General features: G+C 34.5%; 4 protein-coding genes across 5 annotated transcripts; 2 read left to right on the plus strand and 2 right to left on the minus strand.

Moving 5' to 3' along the window:
- The first annotated feature begins 425 nt into the window (after positions 1–425).
- LOC116144488 (rRNA-processing protein fcf2-like) lies at positions 426–3,071 on the plus strand. Its single transcript, XM_031429927.1, has 6 exons — positions 426–598; positions 873–1,171; positions 1,272–1,332; positions 2,357–2,434; positions 2,546–2,661; positions 2,750–3,071. Exons 2-6 carry the CDS (start codon positions 924–926, stop codon positions 2,856–2,858), a joined length of 612 nt encoding a protein of 203 aa, XP_031285787.1. The 5' UTR covers positions 426–598; positions 873–923; the 3' UTR covers positions 2,859–3,071.
- Positions 3,072–3,103: 32 nt separating this feature from the next.
- Positions 3,104–6,254, minus strand: LOC116144486 (pyruvate dehydrogenase (acetyl-transferring) kinase, mitochondrial). Its single transcript, XM_031429926.1, has 6 exons — positions 5,745–6,254; positions 5,148–5,406; positions 4,878–5,058; positions 4,564–4,711; positions 4,146–4,359; positions 3,104–3,580 (listed from the first exon to the last, which is right to left on the minus strand). The coding sequence occupies exons 1-6, from the start codon at positions 5,991–5,993 to the stop codon at positions 3,522–3,524; spliced, it is 1,110 nt and encodes a 369-aa protein (XP_031285786.1). The 5' UTR covers positions 5,994–6,254; the 3' UTR covers positions 3,104–3,521.
- Positions 6,255–7,754: 1,500 nt separating this feature from the next.
- LOC116144480 (novel plant SNARE 13) lies at positions 7,755–12,215 on the plus strand. Its single transcript, XM_031429917.1, has 10 exons — positions 7,755–8,066; positions 8,792–8,884; positions 9,445–9,538; positions 9,864–9,901; positions 10,483–10,580; positions 10,965–11,044; positions 11,118–11,174; positions 11,255–11,347; positions 11,475–11,549; positions 11,804–12,215. Exons 1-10 carry the CDS (start codon positions 7,990–7,992, stop codon positions 11,903–11,905), a joined length of 807 nt encoding a protein of 268 aa, XP_031285777.1. The 5' UTR covers positions 7,755–7,989; the 3' UTR covers positions 11,906–12,215.
- Positions 12,216–12,382: 167 nt separating this feature from the next.
- On the minus strand, positions 12,383–17,071 carry LOC116144529 (probable sugar phosphate/phosphate translocator At3g17430). Of its 2 annotated transcripts, XM_031429969.1 has the most exons (11): positions 16,970–17,071; positions 16,732–16,861; positions 16,190–16,451; positions 15,633–15,740; positions 15,013–15,044; positions 14,867–14,917; positions 14,371–14,432; positions 14,012–14,273; positions 13,339–13,604; positions 13,139–13,233; positions 12,821–12,985 (listed from the first exon to the last, which is right to left on the minus strand). In XM_031429969.1, the coding sequence occupies exons 3-11, from the start codon at positions 16,271–16,273 to the stop codon at positions 12,821–12,823; spliced, it is 1,125 nt and encodes a 374-aa protein (XP_031285829.1). In that variant the 5' UTR covers positions 16,274–16,451; positions 16,732–16,861; positions 16,970–17,071. The 2 variants fall into 2 exon arrangements, with proteins under 2 accessions (XP_031285830.1, XP_031285829.1); XM_031429970.1 differs by having other exon boundaries at positions 12,383–12,985; positions 16,732–17,062.
- Between the last annotated feature and the right edge of the window lie 1,698 nt (positions 17,072–18,769).

The following is an 18,769-nucleotide window of genomic DNA, read 5'->3' on the forward strand; positions in this document are numbered from 1 at the left end:
AAATAATCATTGGGGTGAGATATGCAAATTGAATGATGATTTTTTATAATGTAAAAACCCACTAAATAAAAACATTTTATTCTTTAATGTTATAAAGTTATAATTAATTTGAAAATTGATCATTTTTCGAAATTATATATATAGAAAGAATGGGGGTGATATATCAATAATTTAGATTTTAGAATAAAAAACGGAAAGATAAAAATGGTCTCTCTTCTTGGTGTTAAGCTAGAATAGTAGCCGGTTAAAAGGAGTTATGGTTAATTATTGGAGGCCCAATTAAATTTTTTTAATCAATCTGGACCCTAGAAGTTTCAGTTCTTACAACGATAAGCCGGTTAAAATGCGTTATGGTTAACTATGAGAGATCCAATTAATTTTTTTTTATTCATTTGGACCCTAGAGGTTTCAGTTCTTGCAAATTTAAGAATTTGAAATAGAAAGAAGTAAACCATAGAGCAAGAGAAAAACCCTAAATCCCATATCTCTAAAACAAGTCGCCTCCGGCATACACACAAATACAACTCTCAACGCTGTTACCGGCAGCCGTCGCCGCCGAAGGATTCACACGGCCCGCCCCAGCGAACTCTCGATATCAGTGAGTTCGTATAACTCAATTCTTTTTCTTGATTTGTTTAATTAGTTAACATCTGCAAGGCATAGAGTTGTTCTGCGTGGCGAAACCCTAACAAAGTTGTTTGACTAATAACTCCACGGATTCACCAAAAAATTGTGATGACAGGACTCCAAATTTTTAAGCCAAAGATATAACTGAAGCTGCAGTGCTGAAAGTTTACTTTTTTATTATTATTATTTATGTATTTTTTGCTCTATTATGCTTCTTTTTGATATCTTTTCGTTTTGTTATTCAGTTGAGAATATAAAGAGAGAGAAGCTACTTGGGTTTTATTTAGAATCAGAGAATGACAGAGAACAAGCCAGTTATTGGCCTTTCATGGCAGCCAAAGGTGCCGGTTCTGTCATCCACTGTGAAAACTGATTCTCATGTTAACGACAAAGGTGTACATGGATCACAATGTCATCGTGAAGTTAGCACGCTTTGGAGACCAAATACCGAGCTTGTTGATGGGCTTTTTGTGCCACCAAACAATCCGAAAAAGCTAAACAAGTTACTCAAGAAACAAATGAAAGATACAGTTGGGACTAGCTGGTATTTTTTCTATGACTGTATCAAAATTGTGGGTCTGCCTTTTTGTGGGTTGTTTGTTGGTTTGATTGATGTTTGTTCTGTTGTGCCATGTGAATGTTAGGTTTGACATGCCTGCTGCAACTATAACTCCTGAGTTGAAGAAAGATCTTCAGTTGCTGAAGGTGCTCTAACTTCTCTCTTTTTCGTCTATGTAACTGTTTGACATGGCATTGTTTTTTATTTGTGTGGTTCAATCTCATTTTAAACTTGCCCTGAGATTGCAATACTTAATTGAGAGTGTGTTGTTTCTTATTGTTCCTTATATAGGGAGTATACCTTGAGACGATGTTTGAATCAAACCTTTTTAAATGGTGACATTATGTCAATGCTTGCATTCATACTTACTTGTTTCCAAGAGAAAGAGAGAGAATACGTTCGTATGACTTATTGTGCAATTGTAAAACATGCTGATAACCCATAGATTAGTGTCTAGCATATTCATAAATGATTTTTAAGCTAGAGATCATTCTGCTTTATGGATGAAAATTCTTTGGGAATAATATGTCAGACATTTGTGGGTCCTTGTTTGTACTTGTAATATGCTCTCTCTCCTCAAAACTGCCACCCTCAAGAGAAAGGGAATGTTGCTTACTTTACAAGTGGGCATGCACTTGCGTCATGTGCTTGGTGATCGGTGTTAAGTAATTATTCCAAAAATTGACACAATGCTAGATGGACTCATGCACTTGCACTGAGATTTTGTTTAATTTCGAATGTCTTAAGTTTTTCATTCTAAAACGTTAAGTTGGCATATGAACATAGCCTTCTCTATGTATGGCCTTTGGTGCTATCCATTTATATCAATTTTGGATAATTATTCAATCAGAGCCTCTTACTTCTGGCTTAGATTATATTCAATCTTATTACCTTCCAAATACAATCAAGATGATTCATCTCTGACTTTACATTTTATAGTGACTACATCCATCTTACGTATATATTGTACCACAAAAAATTTACTCCTAACATCAGTTTTCTAGTTACACTGTGAGAACTGTTATCTGAAATTCATCTACAAATTTGTGTCTACATAAAGATCGAGTTTGATCAAGATTGTGTTAATGTTGATAAACAAGTTTGTTATTATGAACAAGAAAGGTGATCTTTCAATGTATCTAATGTATTTATACTTTGTTGATGATACAGTTGAGGAATGCCTTTGATCCAAAGAGACATTACAAGAAGGGTGATACAAAATCAAAAACATTGCCCAAGTATTTCCAGGCATGTTTAGCTTGTCACAGTGAACATTCTGCACTTCTCCTTAATTTAAGTTATTTGGATGGTCTTAACCCTTATGTTAAAAAATCTTTTTTATTTTTGACAAATTGTCAGGTGGGCACAGTTATAGAGCCTTCAACGGAGTTCTTCTCAAGTAGACTGAATAAGAAGGAGAGGAAGGCCTCCCTTGCAGATGAACTGCTTTCTGATCCTAACCTTGGGCAGTACAGGTGAGTAGAGCTATTCTGCTGTTATCGTCCAAGGTCCTATGTTTTAATTTACCTTCTCATTTGGTTCACTTGTATAAATACTTTTCAGGAAGCGTAAGGTTCGGGAGATTGAAGAACAAAATCGACCATCCGGAAATGAGAAATGGAAGATAAAGGGTCGACAGTCACAAAAACGTGCAAAGCAAAGAAGGCACTGAATCTCCTATTCTTTTGAAGGGGGAAATTTTGACATTCATGGAAGGCATTGAATTATAGAGATGAGAGATATATTTAAGACAGCCTTATCGTCTAATGAGTTAATAATTTTTTACGTTGTAATACCGGTTTATATTCTTGCATATCAATATGGGAATTTAATCATCTGTTTAGAAGGTCATTGCTAGTCCTTTGTTTTAGACACAAATATTTCTTCCCTTTGCTAAAGAATATTGAAATATATATCTCATGCAGTACAATATATTATAGAGTCCAGCTTAGTTCCCATTAACATGTAAAGAGCCGCAATCCAAAGAATCTTCACTGACAAACACATCCTCTCAATATCCCTAAATCCCTTTTCTCTTTTTTTTTTTTTTTCTTTCTAGGAAAGGAATCTATCTCCACATGCCTCTATTACCTAATTTATTCCTCCCCATACCATACCCACCAAAAGTAGGCAGGTAAGTTGGCCTTATCACTACATAAATTTTGTTTCTTTGGCGCGGAAAGTTTAGAAGCAGACCACGAACCTAGAATATACAAGAAAACTGCCAATTTATTAAGATTAAAATTGACAGCAATGGATCCCTTGGACAAATTTTACACCATTTGTCTTATATTTTCAATAACAATTTTTTTAGAAAACCAACCCCCACGTAATTTCATGGCAGCGGCTCTTGCGAATCCCCCAAACGAGACAAATGAAGATATGCATCCGTCCCTGTGTACAAAATGCAAATTCAACACAAGTGAGAAAAATATCGAAAACCACGAAGCAAGAACTTGATTGGTAAAATGAACACCTACCCTAGATGAAACACATGGACATTGAAAAGATAACTACTATACTGATATCCCTCTTATATTTTAAGCACAGTATTTTGATTATGAACACTATATTGCATAGTTTCTATTGGGGGTACTTAATAGAAAGGGAAGAAGCCCCCACAACTGGCTTATAGAGAAAACATCTAAAACACCATTGCAATTAGTTAAATGCTTTGCATCATGAAGAAGCTCTAGCATAGCACCTTTTATGGCTAAATTCAGTTCCAACAACTATTCAACTGAGAAATTCTAAATTTTCGATTTTTTCTTTCATTCAACCTTCCAAGCAGAAGCCAGAAAGTCAAAGACTGAACTATAAGCCAGCCAGATCACAATATCAACCAAGTGCCTTATCCAGTTGACTTTTCAAAATCCAAGGCTTCATCCAATGAAATATTGGAACTCATTTATGGAAGACATTTTTGAATGCAACAGAACCAAAAAGGTATTTAACTCACCGTATCCTTCCATGGAGATAATCTGCAGATCTCCACCAAAATACCGTGCATAGAGGCGACTTATAGGAAGCCCATATCCATATCCAGCCATTGTTACTGCATCGGTTGAATCAATATCCAAATTCTCATCCAATGGGTTTTTTGCAGTGCTATAAAGATATGTGAATATTTTGGGAAGACCACTTCTTGCAATGCCACCCCCCTCATCAGAGACCTACAGAGTCATTGAGACAAACTTGTTAAGCATTTCATTTGTCGTACAAAATAGTGCAAAATACTTTTTAGCGCATCAAAATTCAACAGAAAATGCCAAAAGGAGGAAGGACTTGGAAAAGAAATCTACATAGATATATATACATATCATAGAACTTTTATGGACAGACAAAGCACAAAGTAAACATATTATACAAAAAAAAACCTTAATAGTAACATCCTCTAATCCGTCAGCAACTATTATTCGAACAGGAGGTGCAACTCTATCTGAGTCCATATTCCGTTCTTGAACAGCACGCAATGAGTTCTTAACCAACTCAAATACCATAAGATGCAAGTGTGAGGGAACATACCTGTTACAAAATCAAATAGAACATATAAAAACCTAAACAAAAAGCCAATTTTCTTCTTTAAATCACAAGTCATCACTGGCAGGATATAGATGAGGCTAAAAAGAAGCACAAATTCAAAAGAGATTAAAATCAAACAAAATAAACCAAGTGAGAAGAATGAACTTACGGGAATGTAAAATCGGGATCACCATATATATTAACCTCGGGAGCACTGCCATACTCCCGTAAACAAATAAAACGCGCATCCTCACTGGCATTCCTTGCAACCTTCATCGGAGACATTTTTGTGTTTATATAACCAACACAATGAGGAGGGGGATTCGGATTGTGCAACTCCACATGCTGCCCTGAGTTTCACCCAAATCAAAAACTACAAAATAGTCAGACTCACCTCTCAACAAGAACAACAAAATCACTAACAATACCAATAACTAACCAATAAGCATACGAATTCCAATTCTCGACATGTAAAACCGATCCAGAAACTGATGAATCTCATCAAGATCCTCATAAACAATCTTGGGATCCATCACTTTCTTCAACTGTTGAACTCCCAATGCCATCATGGGTACCACATTATTGTGCCTCACCTTGATCGCCTTAATCATTTGCGTAAATTCCCTCTCATCACTCGAATCCTTTATCTCTGGAAATGACCTCATGTCCCGAAACGAATCCAAATACCAATCTCTAACCTATATAATCAAACAGAATCAAACATGAATACAAGATCTTCAGAATTTTAACATAACCACTTGTATATTAACTTCCTCAAGTACATACTAAACAAAAAATAAATAAACTTTAACTCAAAATCTTCTTTTTATACGGTCAAATAATTAATAAAGTAAACTAAAATCACAAAGTATCCAAGAATTCAAAACGGCACATGCAAGGCCAGATGTATAAATAAACATATTTTGGTCAACTTTGTTTTCAATCTTTTTTGTTATGGTATGGTCAAGCAGTCATTAAAATAAACAAAAATTAGAAGATATCAGAGAAATTTTTATAAAAAGAAAAAAGAAATGACCTTCAAAACTGCAGGCTTTTCAGATAAAGCATAAGGAAGGCTTTCGAGTTCAATAGCACGTCTAGCGATTCTAATAGGAAGCTCCTTATGAAGAAACTGAGCAGAGATTAAGAGATTCTTCTCAGTAGGTTTAGAACCAAACTCCATCATGTACCTCAAGCTGACACCTGTCTGCTTCATGCATCCCCAACGATGAACCTCCTCCATCAAACTCTTGGAGAACGACTCGTACAGCTTCTTGGCAGCCATTGCTCGAAGCTGCCTCTGCCTTCGCCTTTGTCTTTGCCTTTGCCTTTGCCTCTCAACAAAATTGAAAATTGAATTAAAATTTCTACTCGTTTCTTTCTTTTCAGTTATATTGTGTTTTACGTCTCTAACTAGGGTTAGAATTTGACCGGAGGAGATGGTGACAGGCACGTGCTTGGTGTGGATTAATTGGATGAGGATGTGACACGTAAGGAATTTCAGCACGTGTAGGACATGGCCGTTACTTCGGGACTCCCGTGCCGCCCCTGGAATTTTTGTAGCTAGTCAGTTTTATGGTTTTGGTAGTGCCGTTGCTGAGCTAGCTGAAGCTTTTAAGACACGAAACGACAAGTCATCCAAACGACTTTCGTCGAAATGACAGTACGTAATTACTAGATAGAGATAAAAAGACAAAACGTAATTAGATAATAGATAAGGTTGAAAAAGTCGTAGATTAAAGGAATATTATAGTAATTTAATAATTAATTTTAGCCTCCTGATCCCAGGCCAGGCCCCACTACCACATTCTCTAGCGAGAGCCACGCGGGTGGGATAATCCGGTTAACCGAATCGGTTTATCCAAATCGAAAACTAGACCGGTTTTGGTTAAAAATCGTATATAAATCGAACCGAATTTTCGGTTATCGGTTTTCAAATTATTTTTTAATCTTTAAAATTTTTCAATGTTTCATTTAAGTCTCCAAATTCAAATATTTATTATTTTATATATAATAATTTTTTTGCTTTTATATTTAGGATAAAACCGGTTTAAATTTTTTTTTCAAACAGAACCGGTTTATAAAAAAACCTAATTTTCGATTCGATTCGATTCAGTTTTCAGATTATTTATCCCACCTCTACCTATCAAACTTACGTTGATTTGTTGTTGTTGGATTAATTAAACAATTTATGGGTTAACATTGATGTGGGGCTTCAGCATATTTCATAGTCATGGACCAAAGCCAAATAGAATTCTGGCCAGGAATCCATGGCATTTCTTGGCCATAAGAATGAAAAGCGTAAGTATCATGATTTATGAGGATCACAATTGAAGTTGTCCTTTTTGATATGCTTTTATCTTTAGTCTGACAAAAGGAGTGGACAAATACTATCTGCCCACAAGGCCCAGTTGCTGCTGCTGCTCTGATGAATCACTGATTTCGGCCCACGTTCAAAACTATATTTAGGTCAATGGATGGTCCAGTCCAGGTGTGTACGTTGTGATGGAAGTTGGTAACACACTATCATCACTTTGACAGCACATTCCAACCATTTTCCCTATATATTTTTTTTTAAATAAATATTTTTCCCCTATAACTCGTGTTTAGTTATATCAAAAATGATAAAAGTGACTTTGGGTAGGGCTTGGATAATTTGGGGTGGAGGAAGTCTCTTCTAAATCTGGTAATTAAACAAATATATTCTACTAAATTACGTCAAACATAATAACATACCATTATTCTAAATAAGTGACCAGCACATAGACTTTGGTTGGGTTCGGACCAGCTCACACTCAATAACTCGCGCTTTTTAAAAAATACGCTTTAATAAAAAAATGAAATATCGCCGCACGACATTTTCATCCCAACAGCAACGGCTTTTTCCCCCTCTCATTCTCACTAACAAATCCCTTAATAAAAAAACAACAACAAATAAAATAATAATTAATTTCTTACCGGACACCGATTCTCTCTCTCTCTCTCTCTCTTCACTGCATTACACGATACATACACGCCACCTTTTTTTATTTTTATTATTATTATTTTTTTCTTTATTTCTTTTGAAATTTTCTGAAATTCTCTCTTCTTTTCATTACCATTATCCCCAAATCTCCCTGTTTTATTTTTCTATATTTAAGATATTTTCCACATTTATATATTTTTTTTTTAAAGAAAAAATAACAGTGCCGTCCGGTAAGGGTTTTGGAGATCGGAGGGATTCGAATTTGAATGTGGTGGTGATTTAATTGCCGGGATTTCGATTAATTTTCCGGCGAAATATGGCCTCCGACTTGCAAATGAGCCCTCAGTTGGAGCAGATCCACGGCGAAATTCGTGATAATTTCCGAGCTCTCGCGTAAGTTCTCCTTGCTTTAATTCTAACTTCTACTTTTTCTTTAATTGAAAAATTAGGTTGTATATGTTTACTTCAATTGTAAATGATGCGTAATTCAGTGTGAATTTATGGCTTGGTTTTTGACGATTGCGTGAAATGGATGTCTTATGAACCTAGTAAATGTGATATTTTTAGTTTATGAGTTTAGTTAGGTGAAGTGTCTGGGGTTCATTGAGATTCAATTACAATCAAAGAGTTAAAATTTAGTTTATGATTAGGGTTTATATGTTTAGTTTGACTGCAATCTGAAAATCTCTTGCTTGATTACCTTTTGAAACACTTAAGGGAATGCCTAAGTATAATTGTGAACGGCGCATAAATTATGGCTCTTCAAGAGCTAGGGTTTTCAAATTGCTATAAATTTGGTGAAATGGTTGTTTTATAACATGGTAAAGATGTGATTTTTAATGTAGGAATTTACTTAGGTGAAGTGTATTGGATTCATTTAGGTTCTCTTGAAGCCGAGAGTTAAAATTTATTTTGTTGTACTATCTTGGATTGTGGTTTCTTTATCTTAGGGTTCTGTAAATGTTAGAATTTGCTACCCATTTCACAATTGTTCTGGGACAAGGGCTACTTGTGATGGTGTTCTGTTATATAATTTTCATTTTTTTAATTACTATCTTACTTCTTTGCTGTGTGGTTACACTGTGAATATGCTAAATTTTTTTCCCTTTTGAGTTCAGAAATGGCTTCCAGAGACTGGATAAGATCAAAGATTCAAACAGACAAAGTAAACAGCTGGAAGAACTTACTGGAAGGATGAGAGAGTGTAAAAGGTTTGCTACTACCACGTTAATATTTACATTTTATTGTATTTTATTCTTCTAACTTGAATTACTTTCTTACCTCATTGGATCTTTATGTCAACAACAAAACAGATCCTAAGTGAAAATAGAGGATAAAAAATATTTATCGAAGTAGACATATCGATCTATTTTATCTCAAAAAAATCATCATAAGTTTCACTCCAGGAAATATTGACTATTTTGTCTTGAAACTCAGTTATTGATCAAGAAACTTGGGTTGAAAACTGAACAGACTTAGCATTTTAAGTTTGATACATCCGTCAGACTTAGGTCCATTGTTAAAGGAATGGATAGAGGTTTAGAAAGTCTTAGTTCAAACGTTACCGATAAAAGAATGCTTTAATGTGATCAAGGATGGAGCATTTCAGCCATGTCTGACTCATGTGCTGTGAACTATCTGTTATATATGAAAAATATAATTGTTGAAAATGAAATGATATAGCATGCATTATTTTTATTATGATTTCTTGTTCTGGTGCTTTTTTATTATTTATCCATCATATGGTCTTATACTTAATGAAATGTTTCAGATTAATTAAAGAGATGGATCGTGAAATTAAAGATGTGGAAGCTCAAAATGCTCCTGAAGTCAATAAACGTCTCAACGATGAGAAGCAATCTATGGTCAGTTCCTTGAAACCTTGCTCTTTCTTCCTCCTGGTGTGAATTTAAAAATTGCACGATAGAGATTTGCATATTAAACATTGGAGTGGATTCTATAGGGTTTGGTGGGATTCTCTTAACCAGTTTTCTTGAGTTCCAAATTTATGTTGGTCTTCATTGATATTTTGTTTGGAAATTGATGCAAAACCAAAATGGTCGGATCAGCCTTTTTTAATGACTTACTGGAGCTTTTGTGCTTTGAGCATACCTTAAATTAGATATTTATCATCATTTTTTTAATTTTCTGGTAACATTTTCTTTTCCATTGTTATTTTCACTGTTGCAGATCAAAGAGTTGAATTCCTATGTGGCTCTAAGAAAAACGTAAGTTCACTAGTTTGCTGTGTTCTCTATGGATCATGAGCTTAGAGCTTGTATATCTGGAGTTTGCTATTTGTTGTGCTTAGTTTACAGATACAAGGACAAGTAGTGGTGGTTTGTTTATAAATTAATAGGACAAATGGTGTTTTCATTCAAAATTTGGCCCTTAAATTAATAGTGGAGTCCAGCCTATAAAACCGTAGTGAGAGTTCTGGTTTTATGTCCTTTTCATATTCATGGCCTTTAGGTTGGTTTTTTTTTTTGCTTTGATCAAGAAAACTTAAATCAGACAAACATGGATGGGTTTCCAAGTATTGAAACTAAAGCTGTGCAGCAGTTAACCAATCCGGAGCAAAGAAATTTAGGTTGGGGTATTATTTTGGAAAATAATGTATAGGGATAATGAATTTTCTTCTGTTAAGAATAGTCCCATAAACAATTAAGGATGAAAACATGAAGAAATCTTCAAATCCTTGCCCAAGTGAGGAAGATCTGTTTGATGATTTGTTGTATGGTACCTTAGCAATGAGCCTATGAGATTAAAGTGATTTTAAGCATCTGTTCGGACTCTGGTATGTATGCAGGTATATGAATAGCCTTGGTAATAAGAGGGTTGAACTCTTTGATATGGGGGCAGGAGTGAGTGAACCTACAGCCGATGACAATGTTCAGATGGCATCAAGTAAGTTTGATTTATACAATGTACTTGGATATAAAGGGCTAATGTCTTACAATGATAAACAATTTTTCTTTTAATGCTGTTACATTCCTTTCATTATAGTACAACATGCAACTTGGAATTTTTTAGTAGTAAAATCATATTTACTCATGTCAAGTGCAATAGGCTCACAGGGTAAGGAAGTGATTTGAAAATTAACTAGTCATAACTGTGTATGTGACAGGTGGATAAGTTGCCTATTTCAAGATTGAATGTAGAATAAAATATCAAAAAAATATTTTACATAAAAATTACATACATATCCACATGTTTTTGGAAGCTTGTTTTATGTATTTGTCAGAGGATAAGATCCGTCACATTTACTTATCGACATATTTTTCTTTGTAGACATGTCGAATCAAGAGCTAATCACTGCTGGGACGAAGACAATGGATGAGACTGATCAGGCTATTGAACGTTCTAAAATGGTAAACAACTAATGGACATGTTTTTGCGTAATTTTTTATTTTCTGTAATCCTAACTTGGGAATTGACCTCTAGGTTGTTGAGCAAACACTTCAAGTGGGAACCCAAACTGCTACGACCTTAAAGGGCCAAGTAAGTATGGTTACTAGTCATCTTAGTAGTTTCCTGCTCATGAGCATAGCCTTCATATGTACTGATGCAAAGTTGTGCAGACTGACCAAATGGGCCGTATTGTTAACGAGCTGGATACAATTCAGTTCTCAATTAAGAAGGCCTCCCAGCTAGTGAAGGAGATCGGAAGGCAGGTTAGTTGATTGGTAGCCCACTAATTTCTGACTTCTTGTATGTATTGTTGATTGGTTGCTCTCTAATTTCTTTTCTGCACATAATATCCGATTTTAATAAACTAAACCTCTCTTTCTTCCCTTACAGGTAGCCACCGATAAATGCATAATGGCATTCCTATTTCTTATCGTCTGCGGTGTAATAGCCATCATTGTTGTGAAGGTATTCCCTTTAGTTTTTATTCTGAAATACCAAGTTAGATATCAATTGCACAACCTTTTTTGGCTCACCTCAAAGTGTTTGAGAGTGTACTTCTATTCAGCGCACAAATTACATAAAGTTCTAGCAACACCTACACCCTAATATATACATGTAAAAATATTTAGCTGCAAAATATTCATGGTCCTTGCATTGTGCCATCCACACCAGTGTGGCATTGAAACTGACAATAAGACTGTTTGTGTTTAAATTTTCAGATTGTCAACCCCAACAACAAAGACATCAAGGACATTCCCGGATTGGCACCTCCAGCTCCAGCGAGGAGGCTGTTGTCACTCGAGAGCTCGGAAACATTTTGAGTAGATTCATCATTTCATATTAGGAAGAAGTTTTCACGTCCAGATTTTATGATTTGCATTCAAGTGGATGGCAGGAAAGACCAGCGATGTGATCGTGGGCATATGCTTGTCTTTTCACATCCGTTCAACATCCTATATTTGTGCATATCTTGTTTGTGATATTCTCTCTTTGTATATCAAATGTGAGCGCTTTTTGCATTGTTTTGAATGCTATGCGGTGTTTTTTTCTCTACTCTCCAAGACTCATTAGTGATAGACCATTGGTGAGACATTACAATTCTGTGAAATTTGAGATCTGTTATTCTACAGTCTACAGTACACCAAGTATTATTATTTTTTTTTTTTTTGGGGGGGGGGCGGGCGCAAATTGATCACCATTGAGTCCCCTTTTTTTTTTATTTATGAATGGCAATTAAAGAAACTGGGATTTAATTTATAGAAAGACAAAAAAGATGGATGCAGAGAAAGATTCCAAAATAGCTATCTGGAAATTGACAGATAAAATATCAATGAATACAATAGCCAACAGATTTTTTAAGAGTACAAAACAAATGTTGTCGACAACTATGATTCTAGTTTAACTTGTAAATACCTATCAATTACTAGATTTAAATTCTTGCTCCAAAAAAAAAAAAAAAGAGTACTTTCAAAATCAATAGCCTTGACTATGTAACTGTAAGCTTATTCGCCCAATTATGGGTTCTAAGCTACCATTTACCCCAGCCGGAAAATCTTGCGGGCGCATGCTATAAAACTGAGTGTTTATCATAAAAATGCTCCTTCACCGTGAACGTGAAGATTCATTCACTAAAACAAATATCTTTCCTTGAATGTATACTCAAATTTTGGCTGCTCATGGAAGAACCTCTAACATCAGATCTATATACTTGGCTCACAGATCATGCAGCATGGTTGCTACTTGCTAACCTGTGTGCGACCAATATGTGACAACCTTGATGATGCAATTAGAGGTGCTTCTTCATCCAATTTGGATTCAGAGGTAGAATTATTCCCTCCATTGTTGTCATTGCTGTTATTCGGATTGTATATATCGGATGACTTCTTCTCCAACTTCCAATCCTGCATAATTTATTTATAAACATAAGAAGAAAGAAAATAAATAAATGGAACCAAACCAACTCCAACCATAGCTCCTCGATTCAGAGAAAGAATTTGGGTTTTACTAGGGCGGGTGGATAGAGAGATAATAAATCAAGTTGATCATATACCAACCTTTGCCATTCTCTCTGGAAGACTCTCAGGAGGCAGTTGAGACGCACGGGTATCCTTAACCTTTATGTAGTTGTACATGACAACACCACATAATGCTGCGTGAAAACAACTCATTACTTAATAAAAGTCATTTATGGAAAGAAAAGATATAAAACTGTGGTTATCATATAAAACTTCCATTTAAAGAAAATGAGAAGTACCAATTGCATAGCCAATTATATTTAGTCCAGTTATCATGGATTCTGGAAATATAACAGTTGAAAGCGCTATCAGTATCCAATCTTTAAGAACACCGGCAACCCTTATGGTAACTGCTCCCGTTCGACCAATCACTAAGAATATGGAGAAGTTCAACGCCAAAGCACAGAGAGCATTGGAGAAGAAGATCCAGAAATTGAACTGAATCTGTGAAACTTCCATCACGGGCTGCTCCAGTAAGTACCAAGGCACAAAAAGAAACACAAAACTGCACAAGCAAGGAATGAAGATGAGATAAGCTCAAAATTTTACATACCTTTCAATCCTTACCCTAACAAATGAAAAAAAAAAAAAATTATTGTAGAAATGAATTATGCCTAATAATTGGACTAAAACAAGTATGAGATCTCATCTTGTAACACAGAGGAATCAGATGATAGCAAACTCCCATGTTCTTATAGATAAATCACAGGAACTGCTTGCCAAGAGTAAATATAAAGAGAAAACACCACATAATGGACATCAACCACCTTATCATTACTACATTCAATGATACTAGCAATGGAAGCCAATCATGTAGTTACATTTGAATTATCACCTTATCTTGTTTAGTTCACTCCTAATATGTTATAAGAATAAAATGTTACAAAAAGGATAAAAAGAAAAGAATGTTACCTGCATGGAGCTATGTAATATAAGCTGGTGATAGGATTTAGAGTCAAGCCCTTCTTTTGTAAGAGGACTTGAGTTAATACCAGCCTAAGAGCTTCTGCAAAGATGCCAGTGACCTGGTAAAGTGTGCCAACTATATTAAAATGAATTTCCCCATATGAGGAAATGACGACTCCAACACTGACCAGCACCATGTTCAAGAACACATCCAACCTTGCTTTATCAGTACCACACAAAACAGCCATGATAAATGTTGCCACTGGCACTGCAATATCCAAGTTAAATTATAAGCATACATTTATCAGCAGTAAAGAGCCAATAACATGGAAATTGATGATATGTGAATGTTTCTTTCCACATACTTAGAGCTTTGAGCATCTGGATGAAGGCAACCGAAATGTGCAAGTAAGCAGTGTTACCAAACCTGTAACAGCAAGAACTTAAAATGGTAAACAGAAACTTTTGCCACAAAAAGTAACATTATACACAATTGAGAATTTTTGTAGTTAAGTAACTAGTAAAAACCCAAAAGATAGATAAGGAGCCAACTATTCTTTTTAAACTTTAACATGCTGCTGACTCACATGCAAGGCATGTGGCTCAAACACTATCACAACCACAAAGACACAAGGTATTATAATTTAATTTGTACAATGTGGGGAAGCACATATGATATTGAACACAGCGGAAACAATAAGTTACTTAAAATACCATGCCTCATATAAAAACGTACAATGAGGGGAAGCACATACGATATTGAACGCAGCGGAAACAATAAGTTACTTAAAATACCATGCCTCATATAAAAACGCCATACATCAAAAGACAAATCCGGCTTTACCCAATTTAAGCGCTTACCAAAGACTTGATGCAAAGAAGGCACTGATTGGTATCACACATGTTGCATATCTGCCATATCAAGAACAATATTGAAGGAGATACAAGCGAGAAAACTAAAGAATGGAAGTCATAACAATTTTGAGAAAACAAATTGCATCACTTACATTTCAAATGTCATTTTAACAGGAGAAACAACCTGCATATTTGGAGAGATAAATAGAGCGTAAGCACAATAAGTAAACAAAGAAACACGAAGAAATGTGCAAAAGCAGAAATGTGATGAAATAGTTTTTGACAAACATGTGCAACCTTGCTGAAAATGGGTGACAAACAATCAAGATCCAAGTGTAATAACTTTAATGAAAAGAGTAGAGCAGTTCAAGTTGTTCAACTTTACAAGATAATTTCTTTCATAATCATGAACCAAGCTTAAGAAAAATGATATAAAATATACATTAAATGTTCTCTTTAGCTACAGCAGTAAGAAGGCAAAAATGTGAAATCAAAAGCAACAAAATTGCCAACGAGAATTGACAATGAGATTGTATCAACCATGCTCCTCTTCAGGCACACGTTAGTTACGATTTTCAGATGCCAAGTAATCGCACATCAGTTTGTAAGATATAAGAAGAACCTGACGACTAATAATTAATGAATACTTATAGATACCTCATGGTCTAGATGTAAAACTAATATGACAGTAATAGTTATGGGACAAGAAATCTTCAAAGGAGAGAAATAATATCAAGGAGTAAAAGCGATATAAAAATTTCAGAAGTCTTACCTTAAACACACGAACAAGAAAAAATGCTACAAGTCCAGAAAACCCCATATGAATCATGGTAAGTGTTATAGGTAATGGAAAATTGAAGTATTTTGGAGAAAGAACCCACTGCAATAAAAATCAGATAGTCATACTTCAACAAGTAGGTCACTTGAAATTGAAAGTGAGAAATAATAAGTTTCAGCTTCACCATACAGACCATCATACTGGCAAAGAAAAGCACTCTGTATGTATAAGGGTATATATGCAGCAAGAAATAAAGACTTAGAATCTCACATTTACATATAAGTTCTTGGACCAGAAAAATTCCAACCCAACAACACTAAGTGGCCAAGCAATTCTTGACCAAATAGGTTCAAGATAGATATATAACCCCTTCTATTTCCCAGCAACATGTCATGCATGTTGATGACCAAATGCAACAAAAGGAAAATATTGCAAAAGCCTAATACATACACATATAGAACATTGTTCTTTTCAAGATTTAAACAAGAAAATTTAAGGAATACAGAACATTCATAATACCAAGTTAAAACTATGTGGGGAGGAAGCATTACCTTGTTGTACAATATAACTCCTGATGAAAGCAAGATGTAGATCAACAAGTACAAATACGTCAAAACGAGTGGCTTGTTTATCATCTTGCCTGCTTTTTCTTGCACCAAAAGGGAACGATAAAAGTAACGCTCTCACTATGAACCTCTTAATAATTGGTCTCTACAGCAAGTTGGTTTTCATAAAAACCACCGAAACTCAGTAGTCAAATTCATCTCCTCAACCATTACGAACTTACAATATCCAAAAATCCTTCAAATTCACCTGCAAAACATCACACAACTTGACCTGATTCACATCCTCACACAGCAGTCAAAATTAGTAAAAGAACAACAATGCAAGCAACGAAACTAAACTAACAACACAACCCATGTCACACTTTCTCCAAAACACACAAATCTGCATCTGGGTCAACCATCATCCAACAATTAACATTCCCAAACATAGTATCAACTCCAGAAAAGAACCCACAAAAAACCAATCTTTGATCTAAAACAATGCAAACAGTGATCCGATCTGTACTAAAAGGGCAGAAAGCAATCACCTTTGATATGAATTGGATACCCTTTGAAGCTCTATGCTCATAGATCCAAACAGAAGCCTAACTAATCAACAAGCAATAAAAACACTTAAAAAACTGACAGCAAAATGGTCAAATCTTGAAATCTTGAAACCTGAGAAAAAAGGGACAGTGAAAGGGCAATAAATGAGTTGGTAAAGGTTAAGAGTTTTCAGTTTCAGAGAGAAGAAGAAGAATAGAAGTAATGAAAAGAAGGCCGTACAGAAGAGACCATGTGAGCTAGTTTACTTAAAACACTTAATCCAACAAGTCTGGATTTGTATTTTGATGGGGTCCGACTGGGACTCAGACTCAGAAAACTGTGTTTGGGTTTGTATTTTCTGTGCTGTGCGCGTGTTGGTTTTAGTCTGTGCACACTCTAGTGACGGTGCCGTGTGATTTACATCAGACGGCTCCAATTGAGTGTAGTATACAAAGGTAAGGATTTGCATGAGCCCTGTACTTGTTTAAACATTTTTAGTGTCTCACTTATGAGAAGATTATTAAAGATAATATTTCCTTATTCAATTTTTTTTATTATATTTTTCTGGAAAATAATAATTTTTTACCATATTGATGTTCTCGGAAGACTCGAATCTGTTCATATTTATGGTAACATCAAATTTTATCAAAAGAAAAAATATATTTGTTCATTTTTTTTTATCAAGATATATATAAATATACTATTTATTTTTAAATTAAATATAAAAATGATTTTTAAATGTTTTCTAATCTTATATTAAATTTTAAGATTGTATCCCAATACTGTTTTTGAAAACGTTTCGACTCAAATCCACCGAACGTATTCCTATAAAATTTAATTCTATATGAAATAAGCCTTTAATTAGATTTATAAATTATTTTACAATTTTATAATTGAGAGTTAGGGGAGCACGGCAAGAATTGAGTGGGTGTGCTTAAAAGAGATTAAAGGGTTATTTAGAAGTCTGGACTGGCCCGGCCCAACTTCAGTTGATCTCTGATAATCCCTAATAGAAATGAATGTCCAACTTTGATGGGCTCTTATTTCCACTTCACTTGTCCTTTAGAGTGGATTTATTGTTGCCTCACTTTTTTATAAATTTATTTTATATTAACTTATTAAAATTTAATTTAATTTTCTATTATTTACAAATATTTTTAACACCCAATTATTATTTTATAAACTCCAATTTTAAAATTAAAATAAGTGAAGGGTTTATAACGTAAGTGAAATCAATAAAATGTCAACTCTTTTAAAATAAAATTAAAAAAATGGAATGAAGGGTATTTATGGAATATAAGGGGTGTCATAAGAAAAAAAAATTAATTTTAAAACTTTGAAAGGAGGTATTGGGGTTTTTTTAGTATATCATCGGGTGCCAATAAATCCACTCAGTCTATTAACGTCTTTTGTAAACAAGAACATGTTTATTAGATAGTCCTCTCATAATCACTTGTATTAAATAATGTCGTCCGTCCTAAATTCGAAGGTCAAAGAGTGAATTTACATATACAATAAGGTTTTTTAAGATGAAGGTACAATATAATTTAATACTCCCTCCGTTTTTATATAAAAGTGGTTTTAAGTTTATGCACAATTTTTAATTAAAAAAAAATTTTGTCTCTCCCACCTAACTTTTTTCTCTGATTTTGAAGGTGGGAAACTTTCCCACTGCATATTTAAATAATTTACATTTGTCTTATTCCATTTCTTTTATTCTGTTCTTTCATCTCTTTCTTTTCTCTTACTCTGTTCCATTTCTTTTATTCTGGTGTCCCTCACTCATTTCCATTTCTGTTCCATTTCCATCTCTTTGATTCTGTTCAGTCAGTCACCATGGCCGAACAACGTAATAGTAGAGGTGTGCTTGGGGAAATTGATTTAAATGTTCTTTCAATATTAGAAGCTACGAATGAAGTTGACGACATAATCGAGAAAGTTAATACACATGTGAGTCAAAAAAAACCTTACAAATGAACAAAGACAAGCAATTTTTGTATCTTTATTTGAAGCGAAGTGTTAACGGACAATTGAACAAAA

This window comes from Pistacia vera, unplaced genomic scaffold (assembly GCF_008641045.1).
Source record: "Pistacia vera cultivar Batoury unplaced genomic scaffold, PisVer_v2 Contig446, whole genome shotgun sequence".
Lineage (NCBI taxonomy): Eukaryota > Viridiplantae > Streptophyta > Magnoliopsida > Sapindales > Anacardiaceae > Pistacia > Pistacia vera.

Excerpts from the sequence above, each read along its gene's own strand:
- LOC116144488 (XM_031429927.1), top strand. The coding sequence starts at position 924 with ATGACAGAGAACAAGCCAGTTATTGGCCTTTCATGGCAGCCAAAGGTG. Across the intron at positions 1,333-2,356 it reads AAGATCTTCAGTTGCTGAAG|TTGAGGAATGCCTTTGATCC; the intron begins GTGCTCTAACTT and ends TTGATGATACAG. Across the intron at positions 2,435-2,545 it reads CATTGCCCAAGTATTTCCAG|GTGGGCACAGTTATAGAGCC; the intron begins GCATGTTTAGCT and ends ACAAATTGTCAG.
- LOC116144480 (XM_031429917.1), top strand. The coding sequence starts at position 7,990 with ATGGCCTCCGACTTGCAAATGAGCCCTCAGTTGGAGCAGATCCACGGC. Across the intron at positions 10,581-10,964 it reads CAATGTTCAGATGGCATCAA|ACATGTCGAATCAAGAGCTA; the intron begins GTAAGTTTGATT and ends TTTTCTTTGTAG. Across the intron at positions 11,175-11,254 it reads CTACGACCTTAAAGGGCCAA|ACTGACCAAATGGGCCGTAT; the intron begins GTAAGTATGGTT and ends AAAGTTGTGCAG.
- LOC116144486 (XM_031429926.1), bottom strand. The coding sequence starts at position 5,993 with ATGGCTGCCAAGAAGCTGTACGAGTCGTTCTCCAAGAGTTTGATGGAG. Across the intron at positions 5,407-5,744 it reads AAAAGCCTGCAGTTTTGAAG|GTTAGAGATTGGTATTTGGA; the intron begins GTCATTTCTTTT and ends TTGATTATATAG. Across the intron at positions 4,712-4,877 it reads GATCCCGATTTTACATTCCC|GTATGTTCCCTCACACTTGC; the intron begins GTAAGTTCATTC and ends ATTTTGTAACAG.
- LOC116144529 (XM_031429970.1), bottom strand. The coding sequence starts at position 16,273 with ATGATAAACAAGCCACTCGTTTTGACGTATTTGTACTTGTTGATCTAC. Across the intron at positions 15,741-16,189 it reads GAGTTATATTGTACAACAAG|TGGGTTCTTTCTCCAAAATA; the intron begins GTAATGCTTCCT and ends TTTTTATTGCAG. Across the intron at positions 15,045-15,632 it reads TTCTTGTTCGTGTGTTTAAG|GTTGTTTCTCCTGTTAAAAT; the intron begins GTAAGACTTCTG and ends CCAAATATGCAG.